At 35.9% G+C, this 13,504-nt stretch overlaps 1 protein-coding gene across 2 annotated transcripts in view; it reads left to right on the top strand.

The window, feature by feature from the left end:
* LOC131044635 (protein DNA-DAMAGE INDUCIBLE 1) overlaps positions 1-12,389 on the top strand; it is a 77,570-nt gene extending 65,181 nt beyond the window's left edge. For both annotated transcript variants that reach the window (XM_057977997.2, XM_057977996.2), the window contains exons 14-16: positions 11,567-11,621; positions 11,821-11,846; positions 12,035-12,389. In XM_057977997.2, coding sequence (XP_057833980.2) covers positions 11,567-11,621; positions 11,821-11,846; positions 12,035-12,163 — 210 coding nt within the window. In that variant the 3' untranslated portion in view covers positions 12,164-12,389. The remainder of the gene's footprint in view (positions 1-11,566; positions 11,622-11,820; positions 11,847-12,034) is intronic.
* The last annotated feature ends 1,115 nt before the right edge of the window (positions 12,390-13,504 follow it).

Below are 13,504 nucleotides of genomic sequence, written 5' to 3'. Positions count from 1 at the left end.
GAAAGTTCTCCAAGCATAGACATCTCGAATTCTTTTTGCATGTTAGAAGCAAATTCTTCACACATTTGATTCTTACTACCACCAAAAATGATATCATCTACATAAACAACTACAATCAGCAAATGATTACCTTCACATCTGAAGTACAAATTACTGTCTGCTGCTCGTCTTTTAAACCCTTGTGTTTGAAGGTAGTTGTCTAATCTGGAGTACCATGCTCTAGGGCCTTGTTTGAGACCATAGAGTGCCTTCTTTAATCTGCATACATAATCTTCCTCTTCTGATAGGATAAATCCTTCGGGCTGTTCAATATACACTTCCTCTTCTAAATCGCCATTTAGAAAGGCTGATTTCACGTCCATTTGATAAACTTTGAAACCCTTATGACTTGCAAGAGCTAGAAACATTCTGATAGCTTCCAATTTGGCAACTGGGGCAAATGTTTCTTCAAAATTGACTCCCTCCACTTGTGCATAACCCTTACACACAAGCCTTGCCTTATTTCTTGTAATTTCGCCATCCTCATTCATTTTATTGCGAAAAACCCACTTGGTCCCAATGACATTTTTATTTGAGGGTCTTGGAACAAGCTCCCATGTGTGATTTCTTTCAATTTGGTCCAACTCCTCATTCATAGCATTTACCCAATACTTGTCTTCACTAGCTTCATCAAAATTCTTTGGTTCTATCTTAGAAAGTAGACAGAAATGAGCATGTTCTGTGGTGGTAGCTAGTCTCCTCCTTGTCTGAATGTTTGTATCCAACTCTCCAATAACCAAGCTTTCTGGATGATTTTTTTGAACAAACTTTGATGGAGTTTTTGATGGTGTTTTTAAAGGTGTCTTTGATGGTGTTTTTGATGGAGTTTCAAAACTTTCTTGTTCCTCATTTTCACTTTCTTCTTTTAATTCTTCTTCATCACTTTGTTCCTTAGGATGATCTTCTATAGCTTTCTCAAATTGCTTTCCTTCATCTATCTTCACATTAGCACTTTCAACTATCTTGTGAAGTCTTTTATTGTAGCATTTATAAGCTTTGCTTCTGGTGGAATATCCAAGAAAGATTCCTTCATCTGACCGGGCATCAAACTTTCCCAAGCCCTCTTCATCTCTTCTAATGTAGCAAGTGCTGCCAAAAATTCTGAAATAATCAACAGTTGCAGCCCTTTCGTTTCCATAGTTTGTATGGTGTCTTGTCGTTGTTTACCCTTATTTGCGCTCTATTCAATATGTACACTGCTGTGTGAACTGCTTCTTTCCAAAAAGTGTCTACAATCTTTGATTCATTCAACATAGCTCTTGCCATTTCCTGAACTGTCCTATTCTTCCTTTCGACAACTCCATTTTGTTGTGGAGTTCTTGCTGTTGAAAGTTGTCTTCTTATTCCATGTTTTGTGCAAAAATCTTCAAACTCATTTGAAGTGAATTCCCCTCCTTGGTCTGATCTAAGACACTTAATTTTGACATCCATCTCATTTTCAACTAACTCTTTGAAGGTTTTAAATTTTGCAAGAGCTTCAGATTTTTCTTTTAGAAAGGCGACCCAAGTCATCCTAGAGTAATCGTCTATGAGTAGCATAAAATACCTTTCCCCTTGCAAACTTTTTGTTCTGGTTGGTCCGCATAAGTCTATATGTATCAGCTCTAGAGGCTTTGAAGATGAGTATTCTTTGGATTTAAAACTTACTCGAGTTTGTTTCCCAAATTGACATTGTTTGCAAATGACATTAGATGGTTTTGTAATTCTAGGCATATCCCTCTCTGCTTCCTTTTTGCTGATCTTGACAAGATTGTCAAAGTTAAGGTGGCCTAGCCTTTTGTGCCATAGCTAGTTTTCATCCTCTTGAACAAAATTACACGTTTCTTCATTTATTTCATTTAGAATATATAAATTATTTGCAGTTCTATGGGCATTTGCAATGATTCTTCCATTCTTTTTAATCTCACATCCCTTTGACAAAAATGTCACACTATGTCCTTGATCACAAAGCTGGCTAACACTTAATAAATTTTCTTTTAAGCCTTTGACGTATAGCACATTCTCAGTTTTAGTCTTTCCATAATCTAAACTAAGTGTTCCTTTACCTTTTATTTCTCTTTTTGTGTTATCACCAAACCTTACTGATCCTTTATCTGCTGGTTCAAAAGAGATGAGTTTGTTTCCGTCCCCTGTCATGTGCCTTGAGCATCCGCTGTCTACATACCATATATCCTTCTTGTTCTTTGCATGAAGAGCTATTTGAACAAATAAGGATTCTTTCTCTTCTTCTTGTTTTTTCTTCCAAGTCATTCTAGATGTTTCCTCCCTTTTGATAGGTACATCTCCCTTTCTTGGTAAACTAGGGAAGATAGTTCGGTAGAATCTGGCTATGTGTCTAAAATTGTGACACTTATAACATATTACATCATAATTCATTAGAGGAGAAAATGAATTATATTTCTTTGGAGTGAAGTTAGAAATATTTCTAGTATGACTTCTACAATCATTTGCTTTATGACCAAACTTATAGCATGAAAAACAATGTCCTTTGAATGGATAATAATTATTAGTTACATGTGATTTCTTTATGTGAGATGTTTTCAACATATTTGTGGGAGGATGAGATTTTTGAGCGTCATTCTTCCTTCTTTTGTTTTCTACTGTCTTCCATGAATCATCCAAAGTTTTTGACTTAGTAGCATTTGCTATTTGATCCTCTTCATGTCCTAGACCTGATTTAATGAACGTAGGTCTTTGTGCCTTAAGAAGTCGATCCATTTTCTTGGTGCTGTCTTCAAATTTTTGAAGTTTCCCCAAGTCTTATTTTAAGGAGACAATTTCTAATTCTAATTTGTTGCATCCTTCCTCTTTTCTTTTAAGCTGATCCCTTATTTCCTTCTCATTCTTCTTTGCTTCCTCCAATTGTATTTTTAAGTCTTCAATGAGCTTGCTTGATTCTTGTAATTTTGTCTTATATTTTGAGACCCTTCCTTTTAGCTTTTCATTTTGTTTATATGCATAATGTAACTCTTCTTCAAGATCTACATCTTCTTCATCACATATAGCCTCTTGTCCTTCTTCCTTCTCATCTTCATCATCTTCGACTTTCATTGCCATAAAAAGAATCTCTTTTCCATCACTACTGGACATATCTTCAGAACTTTCCTCCGATGAACTGGAACTTTGCTTAGAGTAGAAGCTTTTCTTATGTTTTGAGTAGTTCTTCTTGAAGTATTTCTTTCCTTTCTTCTTTGAATAGCTTTTCTTCTCCTCTTCACTGCTATCACTTTCATTTTGAGGACACTTTGAAGCATAATGCCCAACCTTGCCACAATTGAAACATTTGAAAGGGAATTTGCCTTTGTATTTGCCTTTGCCCTTTTTGAACTTTCTCATGAAGTAAGCTTCAGCCTCATCTGATTCACTGCTTGTACTCTCGTTTGGTGTATGATTTTTGTTCTTGCCCTTTGATGCTTTGAAAGATACCTCCTTTTGTGATGGTTTGTCTTCTCTCCTCATTTCATAGGCTGTGACGATTCCAAACAATTCATCTTTTGTTAATGTTTTCAAATCCTTCATTTCTTCTATTGCTGATATCTTAGGATCAGATTTCATTGTCAATGTTCTCAACAACTTTTGAACGAGAGGTGTGTCTTCAACTTCTTCTCCTAATGCTGTGATTGCATTTCGATTTCATCCACACGCAAAAAGTAGGTGGCGATATCTTCATCTTCCTTCATTTTGAGGCTTTCAAATTTCATTCTAAGTGATTGAAGCTTGGCCTCTCTTACCTTTTCATCCCCTTCATAGATACTTTTCAGTTTGTTCCATTTCTCTTTTGCTGATTTGCAATGCATGACTTTTGTAAATTCAGAATCAGCCAGGCTGCATAGGAGAGCATGTTCTGCTTTGGCATTATTCTCACTTTTCCTCTTTCTTGCTGCATCGGTCGGAGGAGTTGATGGAGGTGTTTATCCATCTACCACGGATTGCCAAACATCATAGCCAAGTGCGTTCAGATAGGCTTTCTTCTTGATACTCCAAAATGCTTAATTTGTCCCATCGAAAATTGGATTTCTAACTGCATAGTTATCTACCATTGTGCTCTTTTGAGGATCTACCTTCAAGCTGTAAGGCTATCTTCGAAGGAACCGGATTTGATACCAATTGAAGAGCACACAGTTATACTGAGAGGGGGGGGTGAATCAGTATAATGAAACTTTTCAATTCAATATTTTATATGATAGAATCAATCACTAAAAATAATTTTGCATATGAACACAATAACACAAAGATTTAAGTGGAAACCCAATGTGGGAGAAAATCACTTAAAATGAATGCTATATATTTATGTTCTTTTACAATTTTGCAAGCACCAACCCACTGGAAGCACCAACTCCCTAACTCTGTTTTGTGAGCACCAACCCACTGGAAGCACCAACCCCCGAACTCTGTTTTGTGAGCACCAACCCACTGGAAGCACCAACTCTCTCTGCTGAAATTGTGAGCACCAACTCACTCTTCACAAATCTAATTTTCCATCTTGAACATGTTGCTGTAACAATGGATGATGGACAATGGTAACACTCTTTAAATCTGCATACTCATCTTCATACAAATATGTCACAATTTCTTTCTTAAATCTGCTGTAAGCTGATCATAAATCTGCCTTACTCTTCATTTCAAATCTGCATGTGCTAAGTTTATATATCTGCTATTATATTCTAAACTTATGCTCTTTTAAGACTGATTGTTCATGTTTCTCTTTGCACAACTCTTACTTTACCTACGTGAGGTATACTTTCAAAAATCCACAGTTTTATACAAAGAATATATATCCAGCATATCAACATCCTTCTCAAAGCATTTTTAAAAATTCATATATATATGTGCTAGTTCCACCGGTTGCAAACCAACATGACTTTTAGTTTGAAAAGTCATATCCTTCAATATTTCAATAATTTCTTTTTGTTAAATTCTATTAATAAACTTTTTACATGAGTATTTGTTTGCCAAACACTTTTGTTTATATTAAAAAACTCTTATGCCACTATACCTTAGACAATACTTTTCATAATAAACAAACCACTGAACTTAATGAAGCTCGATAATATGTATTGTAAAAATAAGGTATGTAATTTATTTAGGATATTATTTTCTCCCAGCCGGTATTAAGTAAGTTCCGCAAAACACAAAGTTTAATAATTTTTGCTGTCGAGATTTATTTTTCACTTTTAATTTTGCCGCTCCATATCTATCTCCGCTTTAATTGATTTAAAGTGTGCCGCCGATAATATTGTTCAATATATTAACGTTGATGAGGTGCTATAAAAAATACTTGGTTAATACATCCACCATCAAAACATTTTTTCGCTTTAATAAACTTGTCGCTATATTAATATATTTGCCGATAATTATAAAGTCTTTCCATATTATATATCGGGTAATAAATATATCGGATTATTTATAAAGTCTTTCCCTTAATAGTTTTCATTTGATTTCTATTTTTGCCTTCAGAAAATGATATAGATACGAACCATGCTCACTGTAATCTTCTGCTTCATCGTGCTGATTTGCCAGGAAACTTCCAAACCAACACCCGACTCTAGGATATATTTTAGATACTTTCATTCTTTCTGTGATGTCATTTTAGATGCTTCCTGCTTTCAATTAATTTGACATCAATGACAATACTTGCATCATACTGTGCCTTTTCTCGGCCCCACCAATCTTACGGTGGAAAATAAAAATGCTTGTAAGGCATTAACAATGCCATTTCAACCACCGACTTTAGCATTTTCTTTGACCAATCAAAACATGGGCTGAGGGTAATTTCCTTTGATGCTTCTAAGGCATGAATTAAGGATTTTGTTTTTTCCTTTGCCTAGCCAAAAGTGCGACATAAGAAATAAATCCTTCCTTAGGCTAAGGAAATGAGCGATCAAGCATTGGAAATACTTCCTTAGACTAAGTAAATCAGCAATAAGGATGAGGATTACTTCCTTAGGCTAAGGAAATGACTTCCTTAAGCTAAGGTAATCAGCGACAAAGACATGAAGGACTTCCTTAAGCAAAGGAAGTAGGTGATTTAAAGAAATAAGCAATTGTCATCGCCCGCAAAGATGTGTGACTTAAGGAAAATCGTTTTGAGATACATTGAATGGGCCCCATGATATCAAAGGAGACGTAATTATCTAAATTTCAAATTGAAGATTCAGGTCGGCCTCTTGTTTTAATTGCAAATCATTTTATTTTGGATCACAAGTGAGCCTTGTGATGAGGTATTGCACCCTATGAAGCAACTATAAAGTTGTGTTTGATCAAACACACACAATTGATATTGCTAGCTCATGAGGCAGTGATTCAAATCATACATATCAGTCAAGATTATCATTGCTAGAAGGCGAATTCATTCTTTTTGGGTGGTGATTTTCATTTGGACTAAGGTGAAGTCATTGGAGGCATCAAACTTGATCAGTTTGCATAGCGAATTGACTTCCCACATCAGCAAATTGATCAAATTAGGCATATAAAGTGAAAAATCAGACCTGGTTACAAGAAACTCAGACTTAGTCAGACCTCCCAAAAGATCTAAAATCAGGCCACTTAAAGTATCAGATGAAAGAGAGTTGTAAAATCAGCATATATCAAGTGTGTTTGATAGTCTTTTGTTTGTTTTGCAGGCAACAAAAGAAGAGGATGAAAGAGTAGGTTGTGGATAGCACCAAGGAAATCATCACAAATTCAAGGCCAGCAACACGGGGAGTTCAACATGTCCAAGGCAAAGAATCAAGTTCTATAGGCAACATCAAGGCAAAGAGTGGTGATCAACATCAAGCATTCAAGGAGGGACTTTTACACAATCTTGAATTTCCTCCGGAAATCCAAGAAGCATTGCTAGTACAAAGGAGTAGTCAAGAAAGGGAAAGAAGATCAAAGACAATCAAGATGAAGGAGTTTCTACACAAGACAAGGTAAATGCAAGTTCAAGATAGAAGTTAGTTTTAGAAGAGTTAATCAAAGTTAGAGGATCGATTTGAGCAAAGTCATCATCACATCAAGAGCTTGGAAATGTTGAGTATCAAGAGATATGCATCATCCATTCAGACACTTGTGATGAGTTACAAAGATCAAGCTAGCTGAGGTGGCGCCAAATCATCACTTATCCAATCACATCATTTCAAGCTAAGGCATCTAGATTCAATGCACCTAGCTTATCCATCAAATAGGATAACTACCACACATGGGCACAAAAGTTGATGCACCTACTGTCATCATCTATTGGTCGATTTTTCAAAGGACGTGTCCCATCAATTGTAAATTTATCATTGGTCAAGCATTAAATGCTTTGTAATGGGTGTAACAAACCCTAATTAGGGTTTCTATCTTTCAATCTTCGCCATTGATTGTGAATCAATCTGAGCCACTCAATTGTGATGAGAGCACTATATAAGGCTCCACTTCTTCATTTGTAAAGGTTAATAGTGAATAGTTAGTAGCTCAAGAATAGATAGCAAGTAGTTAGAGTAGAGTAGGAAGAAAGGCAAAGATTGTTGCCAAGACATTGTTGTTTAGAAACATGTAAACTTCATTGAAGATATGGTGAACTCTATGTGTTGATTCAACAATTTGCATGGTCTCTACTTCTAATTTGATTTTCATGTTGTTTAGATGAATGGAAGAGCTTTGTGTATGATCAGTGGTGAAATTTGTACATCCATACTACTAACACCTTGCTGATTGTAAAGTGCCTTGCATAGTCAATTAGATTCATCTTAGCCAAAGCTTAACTTCAATTATCATTCCTACATTGATATGCATCAACTTGGTAGTATCTATGCTTGTAGTGGTGATTTGAAAATCATCAAGCTATCCCTAGAAGATCGCACTAGCCTTGTGGAGATGTTCTCTGCATGTCAAAGCAAAGCTAACTAAGTTTCATCAATGATTTTCCATTGCTCTTATATTCCTAGGATTAGCTTTAGCTCTCTCAATCCTATCCTTTTTCCCTTTTTTTTAATCAAGTGAAATTCCCACGTTCCGGCAACTTGCAAGCATTTCAAGCTTTCAAATGTAAGTCCACCTTGTGATTCCAACAATATCACATCAAATACAACTGAGTCTATCCAAGAACACGTCAAGACTTGACATTCGAGAACCTTGGAGTCGTCCCATTTGATTACGCAGCTTAGCATTTGGGGAGTCTTTGTTCAAGAGAGGATAGAATACTTGGTATTTTATTTTGTGTTGCTTAGTGCATAAAAACACCATCAATAGAATTGGCGCTAGGAGGGCTCGACCAAGAATGAGCACTTGAAGGAATACATGAATAGTTGATGCCGGAGCTTATCAAGACAATCTGGAAGCAGTCACTAACAAAATTTGCACAAGAAAGGAAGGTGATCGCTAGACTATCAATTGGACTTGTAAAATAAACGAAGCAATTCATGCAGCTGGAACCAATTGAAGACACCAATTTTTTATAATTTTTTTTAATAATTTATAGAAAATCTGAAAATAGGTGTATATTTGTAAAACTAATTATGAATATAGACTGTGTATAAGGAAATTGAAGGCAACAGCCCAAACCAACAAGTTGAATATTTCAACACTGCAAATCCTTTTGCTATTATATGTGATTATATATATGATAATATGAATATAGATTATATATATAAGAATATGAATATAGATATATTCACAAGAATGAAAAAAGAAAATGTATATCATACGAAAATTCTCGACTCTCAAGGATCTAATAGAATTCATCCCCATTGTGCATATTGCAAAGTCTACATAAAGGAATTAAAAGAACAACAACAAGAATATAGAAAATATGAGTATCTTTTGAGTTTTTGCATCGAATTGCAAATAGTTGAATGGCAAATACTTGTCGTCTTTTTAGCTCACGGTGACTGCTGCCTTGCGTTGGCTTATCTTTTCTCTTCTATGGTGTGTTTATTTTCCATCTTTCTGGTGTATTTAACTTTTAATTTTTAGGGGCTTTTTTTTAATTTGTGTGGGAGTTAACACCTTTTGCATGGGAGACAGCAAGAGTCTTCCAGAGACTGCAGTTGAAAGTCTCCTGCAATTGGAGACATTTGAGGCAAGGTCTCCGGTACTGGGACACATCTCAAAGACGTCTGGGTCTCCGAGATGCATCCTAGAGGGTTGGAGATGGGTCTCCGTGGAACTATGTATAAACCATAAAATTCCAAAAAATCAGAAAATTCAAAAAAGAAAGATTTCTCAATGGAGCAGCAGCATCACCAAGATGAGCAGGAAGTTGATATCTTTCATCTTTGGTGGAGATTGAATGCACAACTACATCCAAATAACTTGTCAGACTTTCCATCGCTAGGACAACGTAGAATCCGTGAGACAAATGAACACGATGAAATGCATTGCATGACATTCTTGTCAAGGATAGAATCAGCAGTACAAGGAAAGATCTTCTTTTGGGATGTTCCCAAGACAGAGGCAGAAGAAGGCAATTTCAATGCCCCAATGAGCAATGATCCTCTTTCAAGATTCATGGGAATGATCAAAAGTCAGCTTGCTTTGAAAGGTAGATTGTGCTTAGAGAAGATATTGCTACTATTATGGTGTAGAATTCACAATGCACCCCATTCCGAATTCACTTGCCTCTTATGACAAGAGGTTATCAACGGAATCAGATGCCAATTTGGATTGCCGATCCTATCTTGGGACGAGTATATTAGAGAAAGGGCTTGGAATGCATTCCTTGTAGCTGTTGATTGTAGATCAGTACAAGAACAAGGTGTTGTGACATCATTTGATAGTGAACGAAGCTAGTTGCAAGTCGATGACACAAGTCCACATGATGATAAATGTATTGCAATGGATAGCCTTTCACACCTTGCACCTAAAAAGGAATATGCTACAAATTCATCCGAAGAAGAAAAATCACAAGAAGATAGTGTAAGTGAGCCGGTTGAAATAAAAGCAGTGACAAGCAATGATCAAAGTGTCAATCTGACAGTCGGGGAAGACAATGATTAACATCCATTGCAAGAGGAAGAAGTCCTTGAAGAATTTTCACTCGAGCTACAAAAGGAGATTATTGAGAATGAATTACAAGAAGTTTCAAGTAGCAGCCTTGAAGGAGGTGATGATCAAATGGAGATGTTGAATGTAGAACTTCATTATCACGAGCAAGCCCAAATATGAAGAACAATTTGAGGGGGCGCTGAAAGACCTCATGGAAGAAGTGCAAGAGGAGTCATTGCCGACATTATTCCAAGACAAGCGAGTCGCTGCGAGTGGCATGATTCGTCATCAACTCCGACCTCCCGAAGCATTATTTGAAGAGTGGCCAGCTGATAGCACGATTCCACTCAATGGTCAAATTGTTACAGTGAGTGACAGTCTTGCATACCTTGCATCCAAGGAAGATGAAGAAATAGTTGAAGATGTTCAAGCCACCAAGATGATAGCAAGCGAAGACCCATGCGTGGAGACATGAAGACATGAAGTTCTACAAACTGTGGATACTTGTGAGGATCATCAAGCAATTGAGAGCAAAAATATAGCTGGAAGCATAAGTGACTTGGAGGACTATCATAATTCACTACCACTTGATCCTTCACCATTCAAAGAACTTGGCCTTGATTCTGATCACATTTTCATCCAAGTTGTGCATTCTTTAAGAGGTGGAAATTCAATTTATTATTTGTAATTGTAGGAATACATTTTTATAGGTACATTAGTCTTGTGGAATTCATAAACATCATTTGTTTTGAATTAAGGTAAACAGGGATTTTGAAAGGGCCAGACCCTTGAACAATCAGAAAGAAAAGTATTAAGCACAACAAAGAACCCACAAAAAGCAAAGCTTACTCTTACAAATAACCAACCCAAATCAGGGTGGTCTGAAGCCAAACTGTTCCAGTGATTTTTGTATTATTTTTTGGAACAAGAAGCTGATCCATCCTTCAACCTCGAATCTATGAGAGAGGTATCCAATACCAAATTTTCAACTAAAGCATCCTCTCCAATTTCTTCTTCCTGTGCTTCATCAGTGGTTATCATGTACTGTTCAGCAGCAACGCGTTTTTCTAAACATCACTTGTTTCGATTGAATGAAGTTACTATATCTATATTATGTGAAGAAAAATCTTGTTCGGAGTTAATGCTTGATTCTTAGCATGCTATTGTCTGAAGATGTGAAGCTGTCTCAGCTTTTCTGGATAAACTGTATAGAAGATTTTGTTGAACATTTCAAGTGAGGACTCGTCTTCAGGGAAACAAATATGAGTAAGGTAGCTCACTCAAGGACAAAAGTTTCTACCCAATTGATCCAGAAAAAGAATAGGCAATGTTTCCTCTAGAAATATTCTCTCTAAAGTTTCTAATTGTTGTTTCATATTTTTGATGAAGATAACTCTGCCTTGAAATGATTTATGTTTGATTGTTTTTACCTTTTTTCATTCGTACACATTATATGTCTCTCACATTATATTGTGTGTGTGAGTGAGTGATTGGCTTTGTTTCAAGGACATATCAAGATCGAGAAGAACAGACAAATAAACTGAAGATTTCTGAATACTATTTCTTCCATTTACAGGAGTTAAGCTCTGCTAAAAAAGCTGGAAGTTCAAGTACACCTGCACCTTCTACTGGTGAGAATAAATAATTTAAAAAATAAATTACAAATTGTTCATCAATTCAAAAAAATGTATCCTTATTTGTTGTCTTTATGCTGTAATGAGTGACATTTGACTTTTGATTTTCAGTTCTGAGACCTTGTATAGAGTTATCGTTTTGTTTTGCTTGTCCCTGATGTTTTCTTTTCTGAGCTTCCATCTTAAATTTTGGCAGGTCTTTCACAAGTGAACTCTACACAGGTAAGAAAGCAACGTCTTTTATTGTTATATATCTTTAAGGTTCTATTAGCACATACAGTATTTTGTTGCAGGTTTCAGTAGCATGTGCAGTATTTAGTTGCTTCTTTTGTTTCTGTTTTGGTAGTGAGTACTTTATGGGATGGATTATTACAAATGATTTTATTAAAATGTATGATCAATAATTTCAGGGATCCAATCAAGAATCAAAGATCATTAGGCTCATGGAGCTTGGGTTTGACCGTGCAACAGTGATTCAAGCACTAACTCTTTTTAATGGAAATGAAGAACAAGCTGCTGGTTACTTGTTTGGGGGCTGATGAGAAACTCATGTCCTTTGTGGTTATTAAGAATATTATTCAGACTTAAAAAAATTCCACAGTTTCATGATTAAGTGGCGATTTCTGTGAGGAGATCACATTTTATGATGGTGGTCTTATTGCACACTCTATACATTTATTTATTTATTCCAAGTGCTGTTATCTTGACTGCCAAATGCATTTTTTTTGCAGCTCCATTAATTTAGAAAATTAATTTTTTTCATCATCTGGCATTGTGATATTTTGGCTAATATTAAAATGGTATTTCAATAAAATATATCTCCGATTTAGGGGATAGCAAGTAAATATAAAATATACACGGTGAAAAATTGTTTTCAAAATTTTGTTTATTTTATTTGCTGCAGTAAATTTGAATTAGTAACAAGAGTAAATAGTTATTGAAATTTTAAATCATTTTCACACCCTTAGTTCTACAAAAAAATATTTTCATAAAATCATTCCTGCTACCCAAGAGTGAGCAGACTGAAACTAAAAAACTTCATTGCTGCTGCTGTTTTATTGAAATTAACCAAAGAAGGGATGAATTTTATCTTCCTTTACTAGTTATTAGGTGTGGAAATATTTTACATATAATTTCAGTGTTACCTATGAATTAACACAGAATTCTCTCTCTCTCTCTCTCTCTCTCTCTCTCTCTCTCTCTCTCTCTCTCCCTGCCCACCCCTCCTTTGTTCTTTACTTCTGAGTGATTAGATAGGGGTTTCATATCATCACTGTCATTTCACTCTCAATATATATCACTCAGCATTCAGGACAGAACTAAAGTGAGGAGGATTTTTAAAAAAATACGATCAGTCTCCAAGGGAGTCATAGATATCTGCCCATTTCTGATTTGTTCAAGAAGATCAAAGAGAGCAAACAATAAAGATCAGGCAACACACCATTAATAATTGCAAGGTCTCAGTGATTCCTCAATTTTTTATGTTATTTCTGATGTCTCCTCCACATTTCTTCTGGAGTGTTCCTGAGGATGTTCCCATGTCACACGGATGAAAATGAGGAGATATTTTGTTTCCCTCCCTCCATTACGGGGATGTCCAAGACCATGGGAATCGTGGTTCACTATATGAATCAATTCCTCAGCAATGCAACTAAATTCAGAACGTATTTCAACAAAGTTGGTTATTACCCACATAAACGGCTTTTACATATAGCGAAACTTGCACGCAATGATAACTAAAGCCTAACAGTTGAACTAATATCAAAAGCATGATAGGTGAACTGGTATCAAAATCAATTGATTATTGATTTGAAAGAGGACTGCATGACTGGTTGGTTGTCATAGCCGAGTGTGAGCAAAGCCAGCTGGGATCACTACGG

The sequence above is a fragment of the Cryptomeria japonica genome, chromosome 1 (genome assembly GCF_030272615.1).
Source record: "Cryptomeria japonica chromosome 1, Sugi_1.0, whole genome shotgun sequence".
In the NCBI taxonomy this organism is placed as follows: Eukaryota; Viridiplantae; Streptophyta; class Pinopsida; order Cupressales; family Cupressaceae; genus Cryptomeria; species Cryptomeria japonica.
Note: the sequence above shows the minus strand (reverse complement) of the source record. Positions and strands in the feature narration are given on the sequence as shown.